General features: G+C 42.7%; 1 protein-coding gene and 1 non-coding gene across 4 annotated transcripts; one reads left to right on the top strand and one right to left on the bottom strand.

The window, feature by feature from the left end:
• Nucleotides 1-537: 537 nt before the first annotated feature.
• Nucleotides 538-8,297, top strand: LOC148036653 (serine/threonine-protein kinase Nek3-like). Of its 3 annotated transcripts, none has more exons than XM_087678691.1 (16): nucleotides 538-690; nucleotides 887-980; nucleotides 2,536-2,735; nucleotides 2,820-2,886; nucleotides 2,968-3,033; nucleotides 3,170-3,216; nucleotides 3,346-3,391; nucleotides 3,553-3,633; nucleotides 3,756-3,798; nucleotides 3,894-3,943; nucleotides 4,116-4,197; nucleotides 4,286-4,335; nucleotides 4,929-5,002; nucleotides 5,106-5,157; nucleotides 5,307-5,912; nucleotides 5,993-8,297. In XM_087678691.1, exons 3-16 carry the CDS (start codon nucleotides 2,578-2,580, stop codon nucleotides 7,208-7,210), a joined length of 2,640 nt encoding a protein of 879 aa, XP_087534817.1. In that variant the 5' UTR covers nucleotides 538-690; nucleotides 887-980; nucleotides 2,536-2,577; the 3' UTR covers nucleotides 7,211-8,297. The 3 variants fall into 3 exon arrangements, with proteins under 3 accessions (XP_087534817.1, XP_087534818.1, XP_087534819.1); XM_087678692.1 differs by having other exon boundaries at nucleotides 887-993; XM_087678693.1 differs by lacking the exons at nucleotides 538-690; nucleotides 887-980 and adding an exon at nucleotides 1,713-1,890.
• A 560-nt stretch (nucleotides 8,298-8,857) lies between these two features.
• Nucleotides 8,858-8,930, bottom strand: TRNAR-ACG (transfer RNA arginine (anticodon ACG)). The gene has a single exon. It is a non-coding gene; the product is annotated as a tRNA-Arg (tRNA).
• Between the last annotated feature and the right edge of the window lie 18,260 nt (nucleotides 8,931-27,190).

Here is a 27,190-nt window from a genome sequence, read left to right as displayed (position 1 = left end):
CGTCAAAAACATGTCTTATAGGGTTGATGGGCACCTTGCAACTTACCTCTTGGGCCAGACCATGAATGTCCACCAAATTGGCGAAGTCACTTAGTTCGCTTAATCAAATTGGGTTGGTGTGAGAATCCTAGGAGAAGGTCCCTTGGCATCATTTGTCTTCTCCCACTCTCTCTAGGTTTGTACATATGTTTCAAGGTTGTTCAACATACTTCTATCTTTTGTGCATTTAAAGACGCTCCTATGTATGGATCTATTTGAATGAGTGTACAGCCCACAAGCTTTAAGGAACGCAATGGGCTTTGAGGCTCTTGTGGTAGGGCCTATTCAAAACGAGCCTTTAACATGCACTCGGGTGGGGGGGGACGCAATGGTAGAAGAAAGTGATGGAATGTTTGAAACAAAAGGAAGGGCAAAGGGGGGAAAGTTTAAAAGTTCAAACTTGGGAGGACAACATTTATGCATGGGGGTTGGTGAAAAAACCAAAAGAAAACGCAGAGGTGAGGGAAAAGCTCCTAGACTTGCTCACAAGTCTAAGCTTCTCTCTCTCTCTCTCTCTCTCTCCAAAGAGAAGAAGAACAACCTACTTTATCTCACAAAAAATAAGCTTTCACTATTTCACCTTTCACCTCTCAAACCTCTTTCCTGTTCAAAACCTCGAGCTCGTTAATGGCTAGAGCCATGGCATTGCAGGTTATTCTCTCTTCTTCTTCTTCTTCTTCTTCTTCTTCTACTGTTACTGTTACTGTTACTACTACTACTATTACTACTACTACTAGTACTACTACTATTACTACTAGCACTTCTTCTTCTTTATAGATTCCTCAGGTTTATTTTCACTTTCCAGTCTCATTGTATGTATTCTGTGCTTGCGCTTTCCATCTCGCAGAGCTCGCATTTCACGCCTTCTTATTGACGATCGTTCCAGACAGTCGAAGGCTCCATCGATGCAGAAGAGAAAGCTTCAATGTTTGACAGCCGAGGTGAGACTGATAGGTATAAGCACAGACGAAGATGCATTTTTGTTTTTCTTGTGCGCGTGCAAAGCTTTACTTTGTAAGATAGCGTGAAAACGATGGAGTGCGAGAGCTTCATCAAGTCTGCTGCAAGGAGACTACATTCCCACAGGCTTAGATTTCCCATGTTTGTGCAAAGGCTTTCATGCGGTAGGATGGATAGGATGAAACGATGATAGGTTATGGTTGATGCGGGGCCTTGCGGCAAGGAGACAGTCGGAGAGCATTGCATACTCGTGCGAGAGAACAGACAATCCATTTTTTTCTTTTCAAATTGCAGGGTTCCGAGGCCTCGCTCTCGCTTGTGAGATTGGCTATGGTGATCAGAAACCACAAAACAGTTAAAAAGAATTCCAAAAATAGACCAGAAAGGGGCTTCTACACGAAGCAACAAAAATTTAAACACTTGCGAGCTACTCACTCCAGCCCGCGCCGTTTTTCTTTCCAATTTCAAAAAGCGTTGTCTATTCTCTCTGCTTCACACAACAATCTTGCTTGCAGGCTTAAAAGCTCTCGCTCTTCATCATCATCATTTCACCGACCTCACCGCATTAAAACTGTGAGGGGAAAAAAAACGCATCTTCATCCCTGCTTATGGTACTCGCCCTAGATGTCAAATGTTTGCAACTTTGCTGCTCGCTCACCCAGAGAGAGGCGTTTAAAGCCGTTGCGTGCTGCATGTGAGAGACCCTGCTGCAGTTCATCGCTCGCGCCTATGGCGACTCGCGAGTCGCGCTTGAAAACTGATATGCCATAAACAATCAAAAAAGAAAAAAGAAAGAAAAGGAGAAACGCAGCTTGTCGTTTGTGGCAACGGCAATACGACATTTGGATTGAAATATGGCATTTTGAGTTGTTGCTGTGCTATCATCAGCAGGTGATTGATTCTGATTCATGCCATCATCAGTGGTATTTGTCTTTCTTTCTTTAGTTGCCTTTAGCTTCGTGTTGTTTTGTCGCCCGCCTTTCTCCTGCCTTTGTGTTATTATTCATGCGCCTTTTATATACATTCTTTTCTTGTAGTTAGGTCCCACTGTTTGTAGGTATGGAACCGCTATGGGGCCTTGTACCGCATCTTCTCTTCTTCGTCTCTCGCGTCAAAGGCTGACTCTCCTGCCCCATCACCATTCCGTTCTATCGTCATCCTTTTGTCTAATGCTTTCTCTTGATTGTGATCGGCCGAACATGCATATAGAATAGACTTACACAGCTACACTCCCACTTGGCTTTCTTTGCTGAAATTTGTGATAATTTATACCTTCTCAGACTAGCAGAGTTCCCCAAATTTTGATGAACTCTGATTCAGACTCGCTCATTGACAATAATTCTTTTCTCACATCATTTATCGCGATGAGCTGGCTCAATTCTATGTGCTGTCCACTCGCCAGAGTGCCTTGACCTATCTTGCGACTCTGGTTTTTCCAGTTCATCCTTAATGTCTAGAGGAGTTGAGCTTCTAGCTGTGTGTTTGACGTAGTGCATTGATTACGAAGTTCAAACTAGTTCCTCCTTATGTGTACAGGGGTTGCAGTCTTGAGCTGGAAACTGGTCGAAGAACCTGTTAATGATTGATGAATTCGCGTTGAATTCCCAAGCAAAGCGCCCTGTCAACATGAAAGAGTCTACTTCTTCTAAAATGGAACAATATGAAATAATGGAACAGATTGGGAGGGGAGCATTTGGCTCTGCAATTTTGGTTTTTCACAAGCTGGAGAAGAAAAAGTAACATTTTCACTTATCTCTGAAAGTTGTATACGCTTTGTTTGATTTCCCCTGGCCATGATTGTTGTTATGTCCTGAGAGCAGATATGTTCTCAAGAAAATACGTCTTGCTCGTCAGACAGACAGATGCCGCAGATCAGCTCACCAGGAGGTACCGGTTTAGCTTTGCTTTACTTCTTTGCTCGTGGGCATGACTTTCTAGCTCATGATCTTTCTTTTTTTTTGGGACCAGATGGCATTGATCTCCACGGTGGTCCATCCATACATAGTGGAGTACAAAGAATCTTGGGTTGAAAAGGTCGGACTTGCCACTCTCACAGTCTCTAGCGGCCTTGAAACGTTTTTCCTGAACTTTTGTCATATTCTTTAACAAAATTGGTCTTTCAGAGCTTAAAAGTCTTTTTAGTTGACGGTTTAAGTTTGCTGTATGTCAGGGGTGCTATGTGTGCATTGTTTTATCATACTGTGAGGGTGGAGACATGTAAGTGCTTGTCTTCTATAGAGCCGAATCTTTGGCATCTTGCCATCTGTATAAAACGAAACATAGACTTCAAACGTACAGGTACCACAATGATCCTAATGCAGTTTTGCTGCTATTGCTGGGTTGCAGGGCTGATTTAATCAGAAAGTGTAATGGAGTGTACTTCTCTGAAGAGGTTTGTGTCTGTATACTATGGCTTACTATCTGCTAGATAAAGCCACATGATTTTCAAGTGCTGAAGTGATTGTCATCTTTGTTTCTGTGAATACTTGGACTCTAAGTTGTGCAACGTCTTGATTCTCCCTTTCTCCGGATGAAAACCTTTTTCTTCAACAGAAGTTGTGCAAGTGGTTGGCACAGCTTTTGCTGGCCGTTGATCATCTCCATTCAAACCATATACTTCATCGGGATCTTAAGGTGAATAGATCTGGTATTTTGTTGTAAAGGCTCTTCCAAAGTATGTGGTTCTACCGAAGAGACGTGTTAAAGAAGTTGACAACATTTTCTGAAAAGTTGATTTAACATTTTCTCCATTGCAGTGTTCAAACATATTCTTGACAAAGGATCAGGATATCAGACTAGGTGAGATGGGTGATGTTGTCTTGTCTTTCATAGTTGGCAAGGGCTCAACAACAGTTCAGTGTCGAGGGAGCACTATTCTGATTAACAATTTGCAGGAGATTTTGGCTTAGCGAAAATGTTGAAGGCAGATGATCTCACCTCTTCGGTGAGTTTATCATACCTGTCGTGCATTTGACTTTCCTTGGCTGTTGGTCGGGTAGGAAGTTTGGTTTAGGTTCTTGGGATGGCTCAGTTACACTTTTTCTATATTTTTCTGTGTCAATTGTGACGACAACATTTATGCTCAAGCTCAGTTTGTGGCCATTCCTGCTTTGTAGGTGGTGGGGACACCAAATTATATGTGTCCAGAACTTCTGGCAGATATTCCTTATGGATTCAAGTCTGATATTTGGTCGCTAGGTGATGTTGCTTCTGTTAGGGTATTTCTCAGCAGTTGATTGTGTAAATATTGAGAAATTGTACTGATGAAATAAAGTGCATTCTACAGGCTGCTGCATGTATGAAATGACTGCTCATAAGCCTGCCTTCAAAGCCTTTGTAAGTTCACTTGAATCTCTAGTTCCCACGATTCTTATTGTATATGAGTTACACAGTCATATCGTAAAACAGTCTTGTGTATCTGTAAGTCGAGAGCTGATACTCACGATGTCCATTTCTGTTCCTACAAACATGCTCTTGTGTGTCTGAATATTGTATGTAAATCAAGAGCTGATGGTGGTAATGATGCCCATTTACTGCGCTGTCCCTTGTTTTTGGTCTTGTTCCTCATTTTAGCGGGAAAAACTTAAAAGAAGTGCCTTCTCTCTGTCTCTGTATCTCAGTCCTGTCATTGTCTTTTGATAAAGTTCCTTTGAAAGAAAAGCTTGTTCTGTCTACATAATGAACTTTCCTTGAGCTTTTGTTGTATTGTTGGTGCAAGTCCTACTTCTTTACTAATTGCAATGCGCTCATGGCCAAACTGAAATCAAAATTTCTACTGCTGTGAATTCTCTATTATTATTTTCAATAGTTTATATCTGAAGGTGATTATTGTGGTTACGAACTTCCCTTACAAATGAATCCTTGCCATGCAAATATAAGACCAGGGTAAACTAATGAACATAATGCATCGTGGTTTGTTTCGAGTACAGGATATGCAGGGGCTCATAAGCAAGATTAACAAATCTACAATTGGACCAATACCTGCTATGTATTCGTCCCCCCTGTAAGAAAAGTTCCGCATGCATCAGCTCAGTCTTTTCTATCGGCTGTCGCAAAGTGTAGTTCATCAAGTATGTTCTTGTCTCACATATTTGTATCTTTTGCAGAAAGGGTATCATTAAAAGTATGCTAAGAAAGAACCCTGAGCATCGGCCAAGTGTAAGTAAGCTGGCAGCAAATATCCATTGTCTCATGAATAACAATGGGTTTATCCATATGACCATTGCTCATATGTTCTTACTGTTACCACTCTTCTGTCTTACATTGCTGCACTTTAACTAATCTCTGATGCATCATTCAACTGGCAGGCCTCTGACTTACTCAAGCATCCGCATCTACAACCTTTTGTCAACCAATGCCGGCTGCAAGCGGAACTTCGGTATAGGGCTTCTTCCCAGAGACCACCACAAAGTTTTCCTGATGATACTGGTGATGAAAGCATGTACAGCAGTCACATGAGTAGTATGATTAGAAGAAGCAATTCTCAGAGGAAGGACTATGATTTCACAACCTCAGGTGTGCCAATGTTGGATTCGGAAAACTTGCTGCTGGATCTCAATGGGATAGAGCCTTGTGACTGGCCTCTTTTTCAATACAAGGATGCAAACAGGATATCAACTCAAGATTATATTTCCTCAACAGATGGTACCAATGCTTATAAGAATGCAGCCTGGTTTGATGAGCCTGAGAAGAGGACCACACAACGTATCCTTGAAGAAAAGCGTGATTGCCAAGTCAATGCTAAAGAGGAAGCAGTCTCTGGAAAACATCAGACAAGAACTTCTCCTGGCTCGTCTGGACGTGCCAGCAAAAGATTATCACCTGTGATTAGCCCAAGGACTCCAAACAGAGTTGTTGGGACCCCATGCTCTAAACCAGACTCAGCCAAACGGGCACATCAAGGAAGACATATGGTAAAGTTGCTCAGCTCTGCTGTTCCGTCTTGATTGATTTTTCCTTGAGCTTATGGTGGGTAGTGTATGTATACCTGCAGCATCCTGGAGGCGAGGCTTCACCTGGGAAGAGCCTTCGGCCAGATGAGCGGATAAGCCTGAGCAAGCAAAAGACAGGTCTCTGTGGGACAACTCGCCGAGCCTCATTGCCACTCCCGGGTAGAGGTCCTTCTAGTTCTGCCCGCAGAAGCACCTCTCCCATCAGCACCCGGAACCTTCTAGCTGCTGGCAGCCCAAGCCACACAACTCCTAAAGGTCGGGATTCCATTCGGGACAATCCCTCTCAAACTACAAAAGCATCGGTGCAGAGTCGAATAGCAGCAATACCAGATAGAGCTGCAGCAGCAGTTTTTGACATGCATCACCCAATGGCTGAAAGATTAGCATCCCCACCAAGAAAGCATGGCTTTAAGGAGAAACCGGTGTTATTGCAGTCACCAGATGTTTCTGTCAATGCTCCTAGACTGGACCGGATACCACAGTTCTCTCTCAATGCTCAAGATGCATTGCCTTTGAGGAAGAGTCTACCTATACCAAGCCATGAAAGGAAAATGACCTTAGCTGATGGAGCTCTGGCCAAGTTCCAAGAGGCTCTTGAAATACTAGATTCGTCTAGAGATGGAGATGAAAGGGTCAGTGATGCTCAGGAATCACATAAAACAACACCAAGAAGCTATTATGGTTACGAGGACAAGACACAAGAGAAAGGCACCATTGAAGTCTGTGAGAGGGCTCCCACACCTGCAAGGCCAGTGTGCAATGATGTGATACATGTGATCAGGCATAGCACGTTCAGAATTGGGTCAGATCACAGAGTACAAGGGAGCAGCAACAGCAACAACATTGAGGCATGTGCAGAAGTAGACTTCAATAACCTGCTCGATTTGCCACGGTCGGAGATGGAGATATCATCGAACACGTGTGTTTCAAGCAGCAATGGCAGCAAAAATGCCACCACCAGTACAAGTCAGACCCTTCCATCATGGGAGCATCATCATCAGCAACAGCTGCAAGGGCAAAACATGGCAAAGGCCAAAGGGATTGATGTGAAGTCCTTCCAGCAAAGGGCAGAGGCATTGGAAGGACTGTTGGAATTGAGTGCACAGCTTTTGCAGCAGCAGAGGCTGGAGGAGCTCTCAATCGTCCTCAAACCCTTTGGGAGGGGGAAGGTCTCCCCTAGAGAAACAGCCATTTGGCTGACAAAGAGCCTCAAGGGAGTGTTGCTAGAAGACGACCAGTGCCAGATAGCAAACTCATAGAGCAGATGTGACATCATATGACAACTATAATAACATAGATAGCATCCAAGAACCAAAATAGCAAAGCAGGTTCCCAAGCTTTTTTGGGCACCCTGGTCCTTGCCGTAAGGCTCCTGACCTTATGCCCTTCGATACATACATCATGCGTATTAGAGCTTCTAATGCAGAAACGGAATGCATTCTGCGTTTTTCTGGAATATGACTAGAGTTCTTATGCCTTGCAAATGCGTTATAGAAGTTTTGGATATCTTAGATAAGGGCTACATAATCATATTCCGCGAGTTTCCTCTTGGGTGCACGTGCATGTAAGAGAGAGCTCTTAGTACTTCAAAAGAAGCGTTGATATAGTCTTAAGTGGCCATTGCTAGTGGGTTTCTTGACGGTCGAGATAAATGTGTGATTTAGGCCACTAATCTGCCAGTGCGTATGCATTTTAAGAGCATGCTAAAAGGAGTTACGTGCAATCTTTTGCACTTAAAAAAAGTAGCGGTATCAAAAGTATAGTGCAAGGAGAGTTACGGGCCCAAGGCGTTCTTTCTTTGGCCCTTTCACACGTGGTTTTCAAAGTGATACAGAGTGTGCGTGGGGCAAGTCCCAAAGCGGGAGAAAACCCACCATCGGTACAAGTATGAATGTAAAGGATTAAAAAACCTTGCTCGCTTTTGGGGCCAAGACTAAGAGGATTGGCATGCAAGAATCGGGAGGGCGATAGGAAAGAATAGAATCGGCAGTCCTAAAGCCATTCTCCAAAACGTGCCACATTTACTCATTTCACATTAGTTTTCATGGTCAATGGACCATTCAGTGGTTTTTGTATCTTGATGCATGAGATGCATCCCTTTTCTTTTCGTTGGAAGACCCAACCGATTGATGATGCTGACGTTTGATCCATGGCCACCACAGTATTTTGTAATTGTAGCAGAGATCGCATTGCCCATGAAGATGAGGTTTCTCAAAGAAAATACAGGCTTATATGTCCCGATGGTCCAAGCACAGCCATCCCCTTGTGATGCATCAATGAAAAGGAAAGTAATCACATAGCATGTCACATCGAGCCTAAACAGTCTTGGCTATGCTTCCAAAAAACAAAACTTCGATTCCCACACTCTTCAGTTTCTTCTTCTAAAGTCTTCATTGTGGAGAGAAGGGGAGACCTTTTCCCAAGCCACCTTACACACTCTAGTGTTGGTCCGGTCCACCTATGTCACCCTTATGTGCAGAAGCCATCGAGCAACTATTCCAAGTTCTGATCTGCGAGTCCCAACTATTGTACGGCAAAACGGTCGCATGGCATCCATCGTATACTCTTTTCATGCCCTCGCTCTCAATTTGTTGAGAAGGATCAACGCCAAACTTTGGATCTTGTCAAGGCTGGTCCAACATCAGAGACAGAAAATGTGGTCCAACAACGATTGTAAGTAGAGCAACAACAATGTGATGAAAGCTTCTATTGCTCATGGATGTGTGTGATCATGCTTATCGGAGTACATGTCTTCGAAAATGAAATCAAAATCTTGGCTCTTTCCGGAGCAAATTATCGATTTGCCAGAGAATACTAAGGACTCTCTATAAGTTTTGTGCATATTCGATATCCACCATACAGAAATATCACAGTAGTCAAGGATTCACAAAATGGATGGCATTCTACGATCCTGCCAGGGGTCGAACCTGGAATCTCCGGTTCCGTAGACCGGCGCCTTATCCATTGGGCCACAGGACCTGTGGTATTTTCAGCTTAAAGAAAATTATAATTAATAATACTTAAGTGAGGACGTGCATTGATACATTTTATGACAAAGGTTCTTTTAAAAAGAGCACACATGGTTTTCTTTTTCTATTACGCTAGTTTTGACGGCTGACATAGAACAGAATTAAGCTCTTATAACTGTGGCATGTCCTAGCTAGCAATCTTAACAAAATACACTCTTGGTCCCCAACCCATGTGGCCATGTATTGAAACTCCTATTCCCATTTTTTCTAAATATTTAGCTTCATTAAGAATAAGCATTTAATAAATGACATTGATGTTTCATAACCAATCTCAAAGAATAGACTTTCAAGAAATTTTGAAACATTTTCTCATGCACATATAAACCTTTACATGTTGTATAATGAACTAAGTCATGTTTTGTACCAAGTTAATAACACAATTAACTAAAAAGTTTGTGCACAAAATGTTTTGGTATATATTAACGAGATTTACTTTGCTTTTTTGGTTTTAACTTTGTATCTTCTAGACTTTTATTTTTATTGTATTTATATTTAGAATGCCCACTGAAAACACCTTCACACTTCTCTTGGAAGCTCTCTTGATTTGCAAAGTTGCCAATACGACCAACTTGAAGCGGTCGATGGGGAGATACATAAGAAGATAATGGAAATTATCCTCCATTTTTCCTAACCTCCTACACATAAGATTTAGAATGATTCTTTTCCTAATAAGTTGTTAAACTATCTCTTGTTTGTATTCATGGGTTTTGCAAAATCTCTTTTTCAATCTTATAGTTTTTGTTTATTTCATAGGAAAAGGTGGTTATGACTTAAGAGGTTTAGGTAAAGCTTGAAGTCATAACCACCTTTTCCTATGTTTGGATTGGAAATCACAAATCCTATCATTGAGCTCTTCAATTTAAGTCAAACAAGTATTCATATTAAGAGAGCCATTGAGGCTTAGTTGGGGATTATCATAATCTAATTTTGAAGTGTTGGGATAGCCAATAGTGGCTAGATTCAAGGAAGCTTTGTTGGTTTTTGATTTGCTCAAAAAGTTGAGTTAGTTTTTGGTTTGCTAGAAAAGAGATTTGAGTCATGTATGGATGTGTATGCTGCTGCAAATATGTTACAGACTATACATCCCAAAAAGAAGTCGAGGAAGACCAAGGAAGCCCAAGTCAAAAAGTGCATAGAGGAGCTCATTTTGCCCATGCAAGAAAAATAGAAGAGAAGGCAAGCTAAAAAAAAACGTAGGAGAGGACCGAAGATTCTAGCAAGGTGCACCGAATATTCTAACAAGGAAAGTGCAAGGCGTAATGTAATTCATTTTATAAGCATAGAAGATTCTATCAAGGAAAGCACACGACACAATGTAATTCATTTTATGAAAGAGTGCCAGGCTCCCTCTTATGCAAATTGTAAATCTAGAAGTGCAAGAGAAATATAACTGTGAAAAGAAGGAAGATATGAGGAAAGAAGACTTTGGCTAAGACGATCGGTCATGTAAAAAAAGGGGATGGGTGCCTAAAGGAATGAGGGCATGATAAAAGACAAAACGTGAATGGAGAAGCTCATTCTTGGTGTGTGGCTAAAGTGGCTCTCTTCTTCTCTTCTTCTCTTCTCCTTGCTTGTGTTTGTGCTTGTGTTTGAGAGAGTGAGTGTGAGTGTGAGGGAGTGAGTGAGTGAGGGTGAGGGACCGTGGTGTAGAAGCTCTCCATCTTCTCCTCTATTCTTCTCTTCTCTTCTCTTCTCTTGTCTCGCATGCGTGGCTATGGAGGATGGAGCTTGGAGGTAGAGGGTTGATCTTGCTTGAGCTCGCATCTTGGATCATGGAGTTATTGGAGTAACTGAGAGAGGAGGCTACTCACTTGGGCATCAAGGTAAGCTCACTACACTCGTAGGAGATCGAGAGTGTGTATGGCTATGTGAGAGGTAGCCATGGCATTCAGCTTGCTAAGTGGGTCTTGTAGTCGAGTAAAGGCTCTCACATTTTGGTTTTGTTTCTAGGACAAAGGATTCAATATTTGAGTTCTTGTGCACTTTGAATCGAGCATTGAAGTAGGGTTTTCCCCGAATTGGTGCTTGAGATAGGTAGAAAGCAAGGGGCTTGAAGAGATAGTTGATCTCCTTTGCAAGTAAGTTTTTATGTTTTTTTTGGATTTACAGAAGTAGATTGGAGTGGTGTGAGTTGTTGCTTGCGATTTGAATGCATTAATGTAAGAAAAAATAAGAGAAATACACAAGAGGGTGTTTGCTGATAGCATGCCCAAAATAGGGAAAAAACAGGAAAAATAGAGCTTCAATGCATAAGAGAGAAGAATGGGAGTGGAAGATTGAATAACCAGGGGTTTGAGAGGCCAAGAGGACAAAGAGAGAGCTCATTTGTGTGCATTTAGTTGAGAGAGAGAGAGAGAGAGAGAGAGAGAGAGAGAGAGAGAGAGAGAGAGAGAGAGAGAGAGAGAGAGAGAGAGAGAGAGAGAGAGAGAGAGAGAGAGAGAGAGAGAGAGAGAGAGAGAGAGAGAGAGAGAGAGAGAGCTACATGGTAGGATCACAGATCCGTGCATTGATTCGCATTCCCGCATTCCCAAGCCCTCTAGGTATATTCTAGATGTTTGAGGCTTGTTAATTAGTGTCAGTACCTTGGTTGCAATTATTAGTAAGGTACAAGTAGGGTTTTTAGGACCTTTCATCATTCAACAACTTGCCACCGCACTTGAACGGTGATCACTGGCTTTGAACGACCTAGCCTTGAGCAGAATCGGACGTCCTAGTCACTAGTGTCCACTTGGACAACTCGGCCTCAAAGACCACATTCAGACAAGACCACTTGGCCTCGCACGTACAAGTTTGAGCCTTGGATGGCCACCCTTTGGACACTTAGACACTCGGACACTCAGATTCGACCCACCTGGCCATGGGTCATTTAGACAATAGGACTTGGCCATTTGGCCATCCGGCCATTCGGTCCATTTGTATTTGGCCTACTTGGCCTCGGGTCTGGGACTCGGACCTCTGCAATTCAGACCACTTGGACCGAATGCGAAATTAGGCAAAATTGACATCCTCAAACCTTGATACAAACTTGGAGACGAACCTTCAAAAGCCTTACATACGAGTTGGAAGGATTCTAGACGTGAGAAATGGAAGAAACAATGACCTAACGACACAGAAGCGACTGCTAGCTAACTCGTTAGCTATTCACCCTCGCTTAGTGTCCCAAATTGACCTGTAGACCACCCTGATTACCCTGACCAAGCTAGGAGACGCAGTAGAGATCCAATCAGCCCTTGAGAGCGGCCATCAATTGTGCTTAGAGCCATGTTTGGCCAAAATCAGAATGAGGGGAGAGCAAGAGCTGCATTGTTTATCTAGCATTCTCACCTCACATTATTTTAACACTTGAAGTGCATTTGAAAGCTAAAAGCTTGATTTTACAGTGCGCACAAAAATAGACACCACACACATTTGTTGAGAGTTGTTTGCAATAAGAAGGAACACACCAAGACATTAATAAGAGAATTGAACCCACTAATAGGAGTATGACCTAGGAATAAGAAGAAAACTAGAAAACCAAGGACAAAGACATGAAGAAGACCGAACCATCACATTGCCCCAAGTGAAGGGGAGACTCACTAGGATTAGGAATATGCCCCTAGTTTACTTAGTTGACCTCGTAGATGCTTTAATGGGTCAAGAGGCAACTACCATGGCATGTACTGTCCCAAATGAGAATAGCCTAGACTTGGACCTTGACCTTAGTATGGTTGAGCACTCCGACAACATCTGACGACTTGTTACACAATACAACTAGTAAACAAGGATAACACGTCACGGAAGATCATTGGCAAACATTGTAGCCAACCTTGAGGAAGAGAGGAGTCTGGCACGGATGGCATTGCAACTCATGGCAAATTATAATCAGGAGCAAAAGGCTTAGAGGCTATGTCATGAGAGGGAACTCAACGAGATTCATAAGATCATGGCCATATCGGGTAGAATAGAACGGGAGGCAATGGCGGTAGGGAGAGAATTCTAGAAACTGATCTTACACTAAGCGAGCTACTCACTAAGAGATTGCTAGACACTACTAGCGCCAAACAGAGTAGTATTGCTAGTTTGGTTGGGAGTCACCCCAAACTCCAGAAGCCAAACAAAAATCCCATAGTGGCAAAGCAGCTTGATAAATACTAGGCAAGGAGTGACCCCTACAGCTTTGTCGAGTAGTTTGAGCAAGTGTGCGAGGCGAATAATCTCATGGACCTTGCTCAACGAGCAAAAGCATTCGGTCTGTGCCTAAGAGACAAGGGACGGAGTTGGTTCACCAGCGTAGATAACATTGAGTGCAATGAATTCACCCAACTGAAAGATCTCTTCAGCAAGAGATTCTCAGAGGTAGGATACTCCGATAACCTTATCGTTCAACTAATGAATGTTAGCTAGAAGGACACAGAGGACATGTGAGACTATGTTACCTATGTGAGGAGCCTCTATAAGAGGATACCTGCAACTGAGCGACCCAATGAGAGAGAGATCTCAACAGCGTCCATTAATAGGATTTGCAATGAAGAGCTATATAAGGCCCGGGTAAGCAACTCGAACATACAGAGAGACGTGCTTGCAAGAGTCTTCGAGGAAGCTATCCGAGGAGTAGATGACTTGCTTAGGGAGAGAAGCTCTCAAACAACATAACAGGGTAGCAATGCAATTAGGAACACTGAGCGAGTGGTAGCAACTAGTGAATGAATGATCGCTGACAAATGGGAGAAAGGGAAGAATATCGATCAAACCCAAGCTATAGTTGATCTGAAAGTGAAGGTGGATAGATTGCAAGAGTCAATGCAAAGACCTATGCGACCCCACGTGCAGTGTGTGCACTGTGGAGGAAATCACCTACCATCTGAATGCCCCAGTCCCAGAGCAAAGCCTTGCACTAATTGTGGAAGATTTGATCATGTTCCATGCACTTGGTTGCCAAGATGGTTGCCTTACCAGCAACCTTAAACCAACCTTACTATCTAGGGGTAGACAACACTATTTGGGAAGGGGAGCCCCCTTGGCACCCCCCGCACCCAATGACTCAAAGCTAGTTTCACCAAGGATAGATATTAACCCTATAGGGATCCCTAAACCTCTTGTACCCATCATTACCCATCCATCGAGTGAAGCCCCAGTGCACTTGGTGGAAGAACCCCTAGACAAAGAATCTTATTTGAATCCTTATGTTTCTTACGATGAAGAAAGAAATCCAATATTGATGGACTATAGACTAGTGGCAATCATGACCTTAGGCAGAGGAAGAGGAAGAGACTTAGGAGAAACTTAAAACTAGGGATCCATAGCATGTTGGACTTGTGGCCATCTAGGGAATGTCTCATCTTGCTGCCTTGAAAAGAAGCAAGGAAATTCCACTAGCTTGGAAATTGTACCATCTATGCCACTAGGGCCCTTTTGTGTTTAGACAAGTGACAAAGATGCCACACCTATACCCTTGAAAGTCATGACACGAGCTCAAACGAAGCAGGCCGATATCTCACTACCAGGGCCTAGCAACTTAGATGCATCCTCTATAGGGAAGAAAAATCAACGACATCAGAAGAAAGAACCGAGGCAAAAATAACACTCAAAATTGAGAGTGAGACCACATTAACCAAAGGTAAGCAAGTTGGGGATGCTGAAGTAGAAATATCTGCTCCTAAGACGGAAGAGAAGGGAAGCACTAAAGTTGGAGAGTACCATGATCCCAACAAATAGCTAAAAGTTGCAGATAACGTCAAGGAATGGATAAGGGAATCCCAGACACACCTTCAATATACCGAGCCTATAGTTGAGGAGGAGGTTGATAAATTCTCAACCACGAGCCCACCAGCCTCACCTTCATTCCTGAAGGCAGGAGAGATAACGCCACCAGGAATACACAAACAACTCAAGAAGATTGGCAAAGAATCCACGAAACTGAGAAGGGAAAGAGGGATAGTGGCTGGCTAGCAACACTCACAATGACTCCTGTGACAGTGTCATTGGGAGAACTGCTTAGGAAAAACCCCGCACTTTGGCAAGAGTTGAAGAGATGTGTAGAACACAGTGATGACCATAAGCCACAAAACCTTCCAGACCACGATGCTATGGCACACATACCGAGCCTAACATTGAATCCCGTGTCTAGGTCCCCACAAGTAAACGCCTTTTAGGGCACTGAGATGCATGTAGTCTTACCTATCGTTGCCTTAGGAGATACTACACGAAAGGGGATAGTGGACATGGGAGCAAGAGTCAGTGTACTTAGTCATGTTGTCTTGTAAACTTGGGGAAACCCACCAGTGGAAACTGCAAGGTTCAATGTCACCCTAGCAAAATGGAATGAAGGTTAGACCCGTTGGATTCCTAAAGAATTGGCCACTAAAGATAGCAGGAATCCAATTCTTTGTAAACTTCATAGTCATGAAGGGAGTGGGTTATAATATCCTACTGGGGAGGCCATGGATGAGAAATGCTAGAGTAATAGAGGATTGGGGTAATGATCTAACATTCTTGGGCAATAGATCTAAAGCAGTTGGAGTAGAAATGGATACTTGGAAGACCTCATTTGTGGATTTAGAGGCTATCTCTAACTTGCTAAAGGGGAACTCAAAAGTGAGAAGCAATTATGGAGCTCTAACGAAGTACATTCCTTGCCCTGAAGATGAGCAAGATTGGATACATGTGTTGGCTTTGACCTCCCGTTCTTGGAGGAAGAGGATGAGTACATGCGAGCTGTGGACTCCGCTTGCAACTTTAAGAGTGCGAACACTTCTAAGCTGCCCAAAGTACCTGTGTGCATGATGGCCGAAAGTCCCATAAGACAATCAACATCAATCACCCATCATGTCACAACAAACAAACTTGAACTTTCCGAAATCCTCAAGCACGTGCTAAGAAAGTTGGCTGGCAACCTAGCTGCCAAAACTGGAAGCCCCTTGAGGATCTTATGGAAAGCAGGGAGCGGCAATGGACCAAGGTGCACGATCTAAATTTGTCATATAATTGGGCTCTCTTGACAAGTTAGACCACATCTGGGTGTAAGGACCTCGTGACTAGCCTATCACATCAAAGAACCATGGGCCAAAAATGCAAGTGGATTCCCAAGCTTAAACCACAATTTCACAAATGTCAAGCATCGGTGGGTGTGTGTAATTTCCATACCTATTACTTTAGCCCTAAACGGTGGAATCGGAACTCCCATAGTGCACATGTGATTAAGCAACACTGGGTCATTCTGAAGGCCTTGTTGCGAGCCCAAGGATACTATGAGGGTAACATCTCACTATGGTTGCTCAAAGTGGTTAATGCTAACTTGGATCCCTGATCTCACACCCCATAAACTAGGCTCCCATAACCTCAATCAAAACAAGGGAGCAGATTGATGTGTTGACGTACATCACACAAGTAGGGATTCGTCCACAAGACTTGGACCATTATGCGACCCTTGAATATAATCCCAAATTTTACGACTGGTTCTTGAGATAGTAAGGCACATCATGCACAGTAAAGACCCATACACTTTGATTTCCATGAGCATGGGAAGGATTTTCATCTTTCCAAGGGGAAGGGGGTAATGGATAAAACTCAAATGATGAAAACTCAAAATGAGTATTGAATTGTTATAAAAGAAAAGAATGAAGGTATGATTGACTAGTTTTGCGAATTCTTAACTTGTGGGTTTTTGTGGGTCATATTCCTCGTGGTATGAGAGTTTTCACTTTCAAACAAAGATCTTTCTAGTCAACTTACTTTTTGTGCAAGAGTCACCCTCTAAAGAGAACTAATGGTGGATGTTATGTGGTGATAGGAACCTAAATGGTAGGATAGCAGGATAAAGCCAACATGCTTCCCTTTTCGGAGGAGGAGCATAGAAGATATGGACTGGCCATGGAAATCCGGGATTTCAACCAATTAAAGTATTGCAACATCCACAATCTTGAAGGAGTGGTGATAGTTGAAGGGGCAGTGGCCCAGATGGTGGAACAATGCAACTTTACAAAGTACCTAGAAGGTGGGACAAGAAATATACTATAACAAGTGCACTGAATTCTTAAGGACCTTCAATGCCCAAAGGAAGAGTGGCACAGTGACTGTCAGGTAGGGTGAGAATTCTAGAAGTGTAGTAGTCCCCCTTAGCCTAGAAATTGTAGAAAAGGCATTGGGGCTAATAGAGAAGCCAGAAAGAAGACCCAAGAGGGATGTGCATGGAATGTTGGGGATGGAAAAAAGGAGGGTCTACACCAATGACGGCATTAGCCTAGCAAATGTCCTAGATCCTACCATATTCAATTGAAGGCCATGATGATCCATCCACTTTTTTCAAGCCAAAGATATAGTACTCTCATGAGTAGAATCGGGGTGCCCTTACTAGAAAGGCTCGTAACCAACACCCTAGATGAGGTAAACTAGAATGCATACGTCCAAAGAATGATACAAGCTTCGGCAAGGGTGAGCTGCAGCACCAAGGATGACAGGAGGTGAATCCCTAGCGACCATTGCAAAATCTGAGAGGAAGAAACCTGCCTCTAAGTCCTTGACCATAGGTTTTGGAGGAGTACTAATAGCCATCATCTAGGAAGCACTACAAGAGGTAGAGAGGGAGGTGGTAGAGGAAACCTCGGAGTCATCACCTACTCACCAAGAGTCGTCGACATTCCGTGAGGAGCACCACTCCCCCACCTTAGCGAGCCCAACCATTTCGATTTTAGGAGGAGAATAGGAGAGATAAGAAACCCACAAGGAGCAACAAGATGATGCAGAAAAGGTCATTAATGGAAAGGAGCATGACCAACCACCTCAATGCCAAGAAGCCTCAAGCAAAGGAACAATTAATGAGCAACAAGGCTCATAGTGCTCAAGTCAAGGGGGAAAAAGGAAGATTACCCTCAAAATCCTCATATGGAAGGGTTGCTCCACCATTGAGGAGAACATAGAGCTAGAAAGGGTAGAAGAGGAGTTAAAAAGACTAGAATAAGAGTGCTGAAGGAGGCAAGAAGAGGAGGAAGAAAGACTAAGGAAATAAGAAGAAGAAGAGATCGCTCTAGCCATTCGGAGATTCGTGGAGCAACTCTCTTGATCTCAAGAGAATTAGCAATGATGAGCTCAGTGAGAGAAGACATGCTGAGTACAAGCACAATATAACGGAAGAAGTTAGACCAAGACCAATGGTAGAAAACAAAGGAAAGGTCCCAATACACCCCATCCCACTTGTCTTGGCCGCACCGACAATCACCCAAACACAAGGTGTTGTAGAGGGAGCAGTCAATGAAAGCAACCTCATGGCTTGGGTGTAGTATTTAGTTAGCAAGGTACAAGAGATTGCACTTGCACCCAATGAAGGAGCCCCTTTGGTGGCACGAACCAAGAGACCAGCTGTTGTTGGCAGATGCAAAGTCATGCCTAAGGCCAAAGGCACCCCGTTGGGAAGTCTCAACCACTTTGATACCTTCGGCCAAGAGCCACAATGAAGATCAATAAGAATTAGTGGAAGAATTTCAAAATCAACTCCATAAGGCAACCGAGGACAAAAAGTCTGCCCTTTTCGAGCTCGAGAAAGAAAAGGTTGCATTCATAGACTCCAGGGTGGAGCAAGCAAGGGTGATGACAATCATTAAAAGAGAAATGGTTTTGATTGAAAGAGGCCTTGAAGGCAAGAGGAGAGGAAAGTCTCAAAGAGCTATACGGTAAAGAGAGGGAAAACCCCATCTCCTTGGAAAACATTTGTGCCTTCAACTCTTGTGAGAATAAATGTCTAGAACTGGAAATGAAGGAGCTGAAGAGGCAAAAAGAGCATGCTACAAAGGAGCTGCAAGATGTAAAGAACCAATAGGATGAGGAGAACAAGGGGAAATTAATGGAGTTGCACAACCAGTTGTTGCAAGCAATTCTCCATGAGCAAGATATACTCAAAAAGTAGGTGATGAGAAAAACCCAAGAGCTTGAGAAAATGAACACACTGTGTGGTGAGAGTAAGAGCAAGTAATTGCCTCTCTAGCCTAGTGTTAAAGCCAAGGAGTAGAACGGATGAAGGAAAAAGTATAAGAATGGGCGGCCAAAAGTGAAGATCGTGTTAGAAATTTAGCATACAAGCTTGCCCACACCGAGATTGAGCGCATCCTAGCAGAAAGCAAAGCCCCGGTTGTTGAGACGAGGATGATGGAGCAACAATGCGCATTCTTCTGAACAGTGTTAAATGTCACGTAGGTAGGAGGGGAAGAGATGGAGGAGTAGCTTAGGAGAAAGCTAGAGTTAATGAGGAGGGTTCTATACCACCACGGACTACATGACAGGGCACCTCGGACTACCACCAGTTTTGGACTCTAAAAGAGTAACGCGCTTGCCTGCTCTTAACTGGGATAACCACACAAGAGTTCACCTTGCTAGGGCTCGGGGAGCCAGAACAACCACTATAGCCATCACAACAACATGAGCCATTAGCCTGTCCAGGAGGAAGGACCTGACTTTGAAGAAGCAAAACGTCAAGAGGAGGAGCTAATGCAGGGGTCAAACCCTCATATGCCACCACAAGAGCAACCAGAAGAGCAAGGGGAGGAAGAAAGACCACCGGCACAAATGGTGGAGGCAAGGCACAAGAACAAGGAGCAAGTAGAGCAGGCCCACATAAAGTTTTGAGTTGACACCGCAACTTCCTCAAGTGGCCATCCCTCAAAGTGAGGAGTGCGATCCCGCCAACTGGGGCCAAGAACTTGTGGTGTGGGAGCAATTGGAGAACTGTAGCCCCTTCAAGTTCTCTTTCACCTTCCCTTACTCATTGGATAGAGTACTATCTCCTAGGGTGGTGCAGGATGTCATCAAGCTCTCAATTAGAAGAGAGAGAGAGAGAGAGAGAGAGAGAGAGAGAGAGAGCTAAGCGCCACAATCACTGCACCTAGGGGTCCTCAATTTAGGCATGTCCGGTGTGCTGGGGTCGATTGGCTTCGTTTCTAAACTCCTAGCCCTTTTTGACCCCACTTCCCGCTTAGGACACATCAAGGATGAGACACGCATAGGGAAGTCACACTTGCCGACATGTCTCCCTAAGCTACACTCACCTCACTTTTTCCATACACGAACTGAGAGCATGCAAGGTGCTGCATTGGTTTTCTCTATGTATATCAGATGCTATGGTAATTCAAATCACTAGATGTGAGACTCTGAAGGATGCTTGGGACATACTGATGAAATGTTATGGAACCATGACACATGCACGAAAGATCCAGTTGAAACAACAGTTCAACAACATGTCTAGGAATGGCAGGAGCATCCAGGTGTATATCACGGAGATTAAGACCATAGCTGATCAACTTGCTACCATTGGCTCAAGTGTATCAGAAGATGATATGATTGTTGTTGCCTTGAATGGATTATGGAAAGCGTACAAAGCTTTTGACACATCTATTTCTATTAGAGAAGAGTCTCCTACCTAGGAAGAGCTAGTTGCTTTGTTGCTACATGAGGAGGTCAAACTTGGTTTGAATATAGGTTCCAGTGCATCTCCGAGTAGAGACACTGTGTTATACTCTAGCCAGCGTGGTAGAGGATTTAGAGGTCGTGGTTCATTTCAAGGTCATGGTGACACTCGTAATGCTTATGGACAGCAGCAGTAGCAGGGTAATTGGCATGGTAGGGGGAGATCACCCTGCGGTAGAGGTGGTGGATTTGGTTCATGGCAGCCATCTGATCAGTCCAACAGGGACAAGGATTGCCATTATTGCGGCAAGTATGGGCACATTGCAAAAGACTATTACAAGAAGCAGGGAGATATGAAGGCAAAGGGCAGACAGCATGGGCACTATGCATCTTCCAGTGGTGCTCATGATGAGCAAGTTGATAGACTCTTTGCCATGCAGCATGTATCCAAAAATGCATCGAGACATAATAGAGATGATAGATGGTACATTGACTCTAGAGCGTCAAACCACATGACACTGCATGGAGAGTGGTTTGATGAGATGGTTGCAGGTACACATGGTCATGTATGTACTGGGGATGACACCCAACATGACATAAAGCATCAAGGGATTGTTCCTCTCATGATGGCCTGATGGCAAGAAGAAAGGCATGCATGATGTATTACATGTACCGACCATAACAAAGAATCTTTTGTCTATGGATCAAATGGCAGAACAGAATCTGCAAGTGAGATTTAACAAAGATGGATGTTTCATTGAGGAGTATGGAAATGGCTACAAGTTAATTGCCAAGGGCAGAAGGGATGGCAGGATGTTTACATTGGATGAGACCATTCCGGGACTTAAGGCAGCCATGTTTGCTCATGATGAGAGTGCCATTCGAGATGTAGAGATTTGGCACAAGCGGATTGGACATATCAATGTACAAAAGCTGAAATCTATGCAGCAGAAGGAAGTAGTACTTGGATTACCCAAATTCAAGTATAATGACTTTGGTCATGTATGCCCTGCATGTCAGTTTGGGAAGCAGGCACGGTTTCCTTTCATGAGACATGTAAAAAACAGCACTAGGCCTTTACAGTTGGTGCACTCTGATGTCTGGGGTCCTTCACATAATGCTTCTTTTGGAGGTGCACGGTATTATGTATCATTTATTGATGATTTCAGCAGGTACACTTGGCTTCATATTTTGAAGCATAAAGATGATGTGTTTGATGCATTCAAAGACTTCAAGAAGCATGCAGAAAATGAGGTGGGCTACTACATATCCTGTTTGAGATCAGATGGAGGAGGTGAATATGTCTCTAATTACTTTGATAGGAATCTTGCTAAATATGGGATCAGAAGACAGCTCACATGTAGCTATACACCGCAGCAAAACGGTGTTGCAAGGAGGAAAAACAGGGTCCTGATGGAATCAACTAGAGCTATGATGAATGAGAAATGTCTGCCAAATGGTTATTGGGCTGAAGCAATGATGACTGCTGTCTATGTGCTGAATCGAACCCCTACAGCAGGGATTCATGATGTCACTCCATATGAGAGGTTGTATAGTCATAAACCTAATATTTCGCACTTGAAGGTATTTGGCAGCATTGCATATGTGCATATACCAGATAAGAAGAGGAAGAAACTGGACCCTAAGGCAGTGAAGAGTGTGTTTGTGGGATATGCACAGGAACGGAAAGCTTATAAGTGTTATGTACCTTCTACGCATGAGACACTCATAAGCAGAGATGTGGTATTTGATGAGTTAGCATCGTGGTATGGGAATCCTGTTGCAGTGCATACTGATGGCTCACCCAATATGAGTCGTGCTAAAAATACTCCTGTAGTGAGTACTTCCATGAGTGGTCAAACAGGTGATGTATCATCTACAGTGAGTCCTTGGACAGGACGATTGCGCAGTCACACTACTGCATCCACTGACATGGATATGTCAGTGAGGGGGAGAATAGATAAGGAAAAAGAAAAGGTTTTTGAAGATGTAACAGGTCCACTCACTGTAGGTTATGACTCATCTAGCACTGACAGCTTAAACAATGAATTGGGGATTCTGTCTGTTATTATGACGCCAGGTGCTAGGCAGAGTCGTTATGTGCCACCTCATGAGAGGAAAGCTCATAGTGAGCCACAGTTCAAGAGATCAGAGAGGGACAGACGACCTGTTGATAGGTACACTTACACTAGATATTCAGCCCGTCATTATGCTTATATGACGAAAGTAACAGGTTTTAGAGAACCAAGTAAGTTTGATGAGGCAATTGCAGATGAGGATTGAAGTGCTGCTATGGATGATGAATATTCAGTTTTGGTTGAAAATGGCACATGGGATTTGGTACAGTTGCCTGAGGGAAAAACACCTATTGGCTACAAGTGGGTTTATAAGGTAAAATGTAAATCAGATGGATCATTGGAAAGATACAAGGCCAAGCTGGTTGCAAAAGGGTATGCGCAGCAGTATGGTCTTGATTATAAGGAGACTTTCAACCCTGTAGCAAAGATGGCTACAGTTAGAACTGTAATTGCTTTGCCAGCAGCTAGAGGCTGAAACTATGGCAGATGGACGTAAAAAATGCCTTTCTGAATGGAGAGTTACACAAAGAATTTTACATGGAACAGCCTGAAGGCTATGTACATCCAGAATTTCCAACACATGTATGACGGCTGAAAAATGCATTATATGGGCTGAAACAGGCACCCAGAGCATGGAATTCTTGCATCAGTAGTTATTTGCAGCAACATGGTTTCCGATTGGGTGATGCTGATCATAGTTTGTTTGTGAAGAAGACAGATCGTGGCTATGTATTCCTAGTTGTCTATGTTGATTACTTGATCATTACAGGAGATGATGAAAGCGGGATTGCTGAAGTAAAGACATGTTTACAGGCTAAGTTTAAGGTCAAGGACCTAGGAGAGCTAAAATATTTTTTGGGGATTGAGGTTGTCTCTACATCTCAAGGCATATGGCTTCTACAGAAGCAGTATGCTCAGGACATGTTATAGAAATATGGTATGGCTGATTGCAAGCCTATGGATATGCCTTTAGAGTAGAATGGCACGCTGCAGATTGATGTTGGGACATAGATTGAGAATGTTACCATGTACAGACAGATGGTAGGAAGCTTGATCTATGTCACAATCACTAGACGTGACTTGAGTTACGCTGTGGGGATGATCCGTCAATTCATGCAGAAGCCTCGCAAACCACACTTGGATGCAGTCAGGAGAATTTTGAGATATGTAAAGAGTACCACAGATCCTGGGTTGTTTTATGCATATGGGAAACCCCTTGACTTGATGGGGTATACTGATGCTAACTGGGCTGGTTGCACTTATGACAGGAGGTCAACCCAGCGGCTATGCATTTGGATTGGGTAGTAGCATGATCAATTGGCAGAGTAAGAAACAGCCTATAGTTGCACTGTCCAGTACGGAAGCAGAGTATCGTGGTGTGGCCTTAGTGGCCTGTGAAGCTATGTGGTTACAGAAGTTGCTGAATGACTTGGGAGTACACTTGGACAGCAAAGTAAGGCTGTACTGTGACAATTTAAGCAGTGTCATGTTAGCAAGCAATCCTGTTTATCATGCAAGATCGAAACACATTGAGGTTCACTACCATTTCATCAAGGAAATGGTTTTAGCATATCAGATTGACTTGGAGCATGTGAAGACTGAAGACCATGTAGTAGACATCTTTACCAAATCACTTGGTAAAGATAAGTTCATTCACTTTAGACAGCTACTTGGAGTGATGCAGATGATTTGAGTTTTGTTTTGAGCTTGAGGGGGAGTGTTAGAAGTCAAGCTCACTTCAGTCCATCTTTATGAGTGACCGACATCTATGACAACTAGTGTGTGTGTACAACTGTCTCCATGTGATTACATTGCATAAGTCGGGTATATGTTAGTCAGTGACCTGACTAGAGTTAGTCAGTTAGGTCTACACCTAGTCTAGTTTACTTTTGCACTGTATTGTGTACTTCTCAGTTAGTTCTTGAATAATGAAGAAAACATAATGAGAGCCTGAAGGCTCATGGATATGTAGTATTCCATGTCTCTCTCTCCCATCTTTGAACATGATTACTTTGGTAGTAGCCAAAGGTTGGAATTTTAGCAAATGGATGTCAAGAATACCTTCTTACATGGTGAATTGCAAGAAGATATGTATATGGAGCAACTAGCAAGCTATGAGAATTTAGAGCATCCCACATATGTGTACAGGTTAAAGAAAGTACTCTAGGGGCTAAATCAAGCACTAGAGCATGGTCAAACAAGATCGGAGAATATATTGTCAACATTGGCTTTTATGTTTCTAATGTTGACCAATCACTTTATGTGAGAAAGGGGTATATGAAGTCCACTTTACATTATGGACTTTTTTATGAGGCAGGTAAGGATGTACAGGTATTTGGATACACAAATACAGATTGAACTGGTAGCATGTCAAATAGAAGATCTACTAGCAGATTCATATTTTCCCTTAGTAGTGCAGCAGTTACAAAGGCCAACAAAAAGCAACCTATATTTGCTTTATCCAATATAGAGGGTGAGTATAGAGGTGGTGTTATGGCAACATGTGAGGTGGTATCATTGCAAAAGTTATTGGGTGATTTGGATGTACAAGGAGATGGTCAAGTTGTCATTCACTATGACAACATGAGCAGCATACAGCTAGCTAGGAACCTAGTGTTCCATTCTAAGACAAAACACATTGAGGTGCACTGACACTTTGTGAGAGAGAAGGTACTTGCATGAGAGATTGACTTGGTATATGTTAGTAAACAGGATCAAATAGCTAACATTTTCACAAAGGTAATGGGTGCAGAGAAGCTTCAAAAGTTTCAAAGCTTACTTGGAGTTGCAAAGATGCAGTTAAGCTTGAGGAGGCGTGTTGAGATGGCAAGCTCAACACATGCAAATATTGATGACAAACTTCTCGGCTAGATGGATCCACATGTCTACACTTAGCACACTAGTGGTCATTATCATCCTCACATGGCTTCTTCTTCTCTTTCATCTACTTAGACTAGCTTTATGAGTCCAGCCTAGTCTACCCCTACAAAGCATTGTACTTGCTCTCTTTTTTAATGCCATAGTACTTTCATTCTTCCAATGAAGTTTATGTATCATTGTCAACACACAAGATTGTGCTTATGAGTCCAAGTCTCAATCTTGAAACCTAAATCACTTGTGTGAAAGTCAGTCTTAATGTCTATGTCCTCATGAGCTCACTCTTCCTCTTTCAGCCTCCATAGCCATGTCCTAGATCCATGCATTCTAACATACTTCACCTTAATGTATTTTTTTTTTGCATGAAAGGCAAGCTTCCATACCAACTAGATGGCACTTTAACTATCACTATGCAAAGTGGGTACCTCTCCTTTGATACCCAAAACTTCCACTAGACAAGTAAGCCATATAGCTTCTATGTGACTGCAACATATTTGGCCTTACTGGTAGATAAGAAAAATGCATTTTTTAGACTGTCAATCAAGCTTTTCCACTTGTCCTTCAAAATATGCATATAATCTTCATAGCTAAACACACATCAGTGGGTCATAAGAGGTTTCTTACTAGACCACAATTTTTCCATATGACGGTTTATTGGATGATCAATTGATCAAATGAGACTCTATCTTAATAGCCTCAATCCAAAGTCCATAAATAAGACATGAAATTGATAGCACATAGTTCTATTCATCTTTTCATCCACTCCATTTTGAGTCCACACACATCACTACATACTAATTCCAATGGTTTAGGTTTCTTTGTACTAAGACTATTCTATGCAATATTTTAGTTTGCTTCCCATATATGAAATGCTTACACATTTCAAAGTCAAAATTTTTGAAAGAAAAAAGATACTACAAATGAGAAAGAACTTTCATTCAAGACATTGACATATGACCCAAATGGGAATGCCAAATAGATACAAATAGCTACTCAATATCAATAACTATGTGATCCTTCATATTAGGCACACACAAAGAGTGCAAAAAGTGATAGAATCTTGCCCTATGATAATAATGTGGCCCTTTGCATATCTTCCATGGATGATTGCCAAAGACAACACAATAAGCAAAGTCATCCAATCTAATGCTAGTCAAGATTTCTTTAATTTTGATTCATGATGAACACTCTTTAGCACAAAAAGGAATCATTCACAAGTGTTAAATGTATATCTCTCACTCAAACAATGTTACATGCAAAATCATTGCCTAAATAAACACATCCCTTTCTACATGCATCATAACTAGTGAACCACTCCCTATGAGAAGTAACATGAAAAGATGTCCCTAAATCTAGGAGCCAATCCTATGTAAAATGTTAAGCCTGTTGACTATCCTTTACCTTCCCATGTGAAGGTCAATTAGGTAGATTATCCCCAATCCACAATGAGCAGAAGGCCAAGGTGGTCAAGATCCCTTATGCATCCATAGTGGGTAGTTTTTTTATGTGCCATGACATATAACCACTCACCTTAACATAGCATTTTCAGTGGGAGTTGTGGCACGCTATATGGCTACAACTAGACGGTGACATTGGGACGTTGTGAAGGGTATCATGAGGTACCTAAAAGGCATTGCAAATACGAATTCGCTATGGTGATCAAGATATTACAGTTGTGGGTTACCCTAACTCTAACTATGTAGAACATGTAGATAGTAGGATATCCACCTCTGGGTATATCTTCACTTTTGCTAGAGGTGTTGTTTCTTAGATATCCAGGGTGCAAAAAAGCATGGCCTTATCTACTAGTAAGGCAAAGTATATTGCAGCCACTGAGGCTTGTAAGGATACCCTATGGTTAGGCCATTTGGTGGTAGACCTTGGT

Source organism: Lygodium microphyllum, chromosome 5 (assembly GCF_053477565.2).
Source record: "Lygodium microphyllum isolate KBCC chromosome 5, Lygodium_microphyllum_v1.1.10, whole genome shotgun sequence".
NCBI classification, from domain to species: Eukaryota; Viridiplantae; Streptophyta; class Polypodiopsida; order Schizaeales; family Lygodiaceae; genus Lygodium; species Lygodium microphyllum.
The sequence above is the reverse complement of the archived record's forward strand: the minus strand, read 5'-3'. Positions and strand labels throughout refer to the sequence as shown.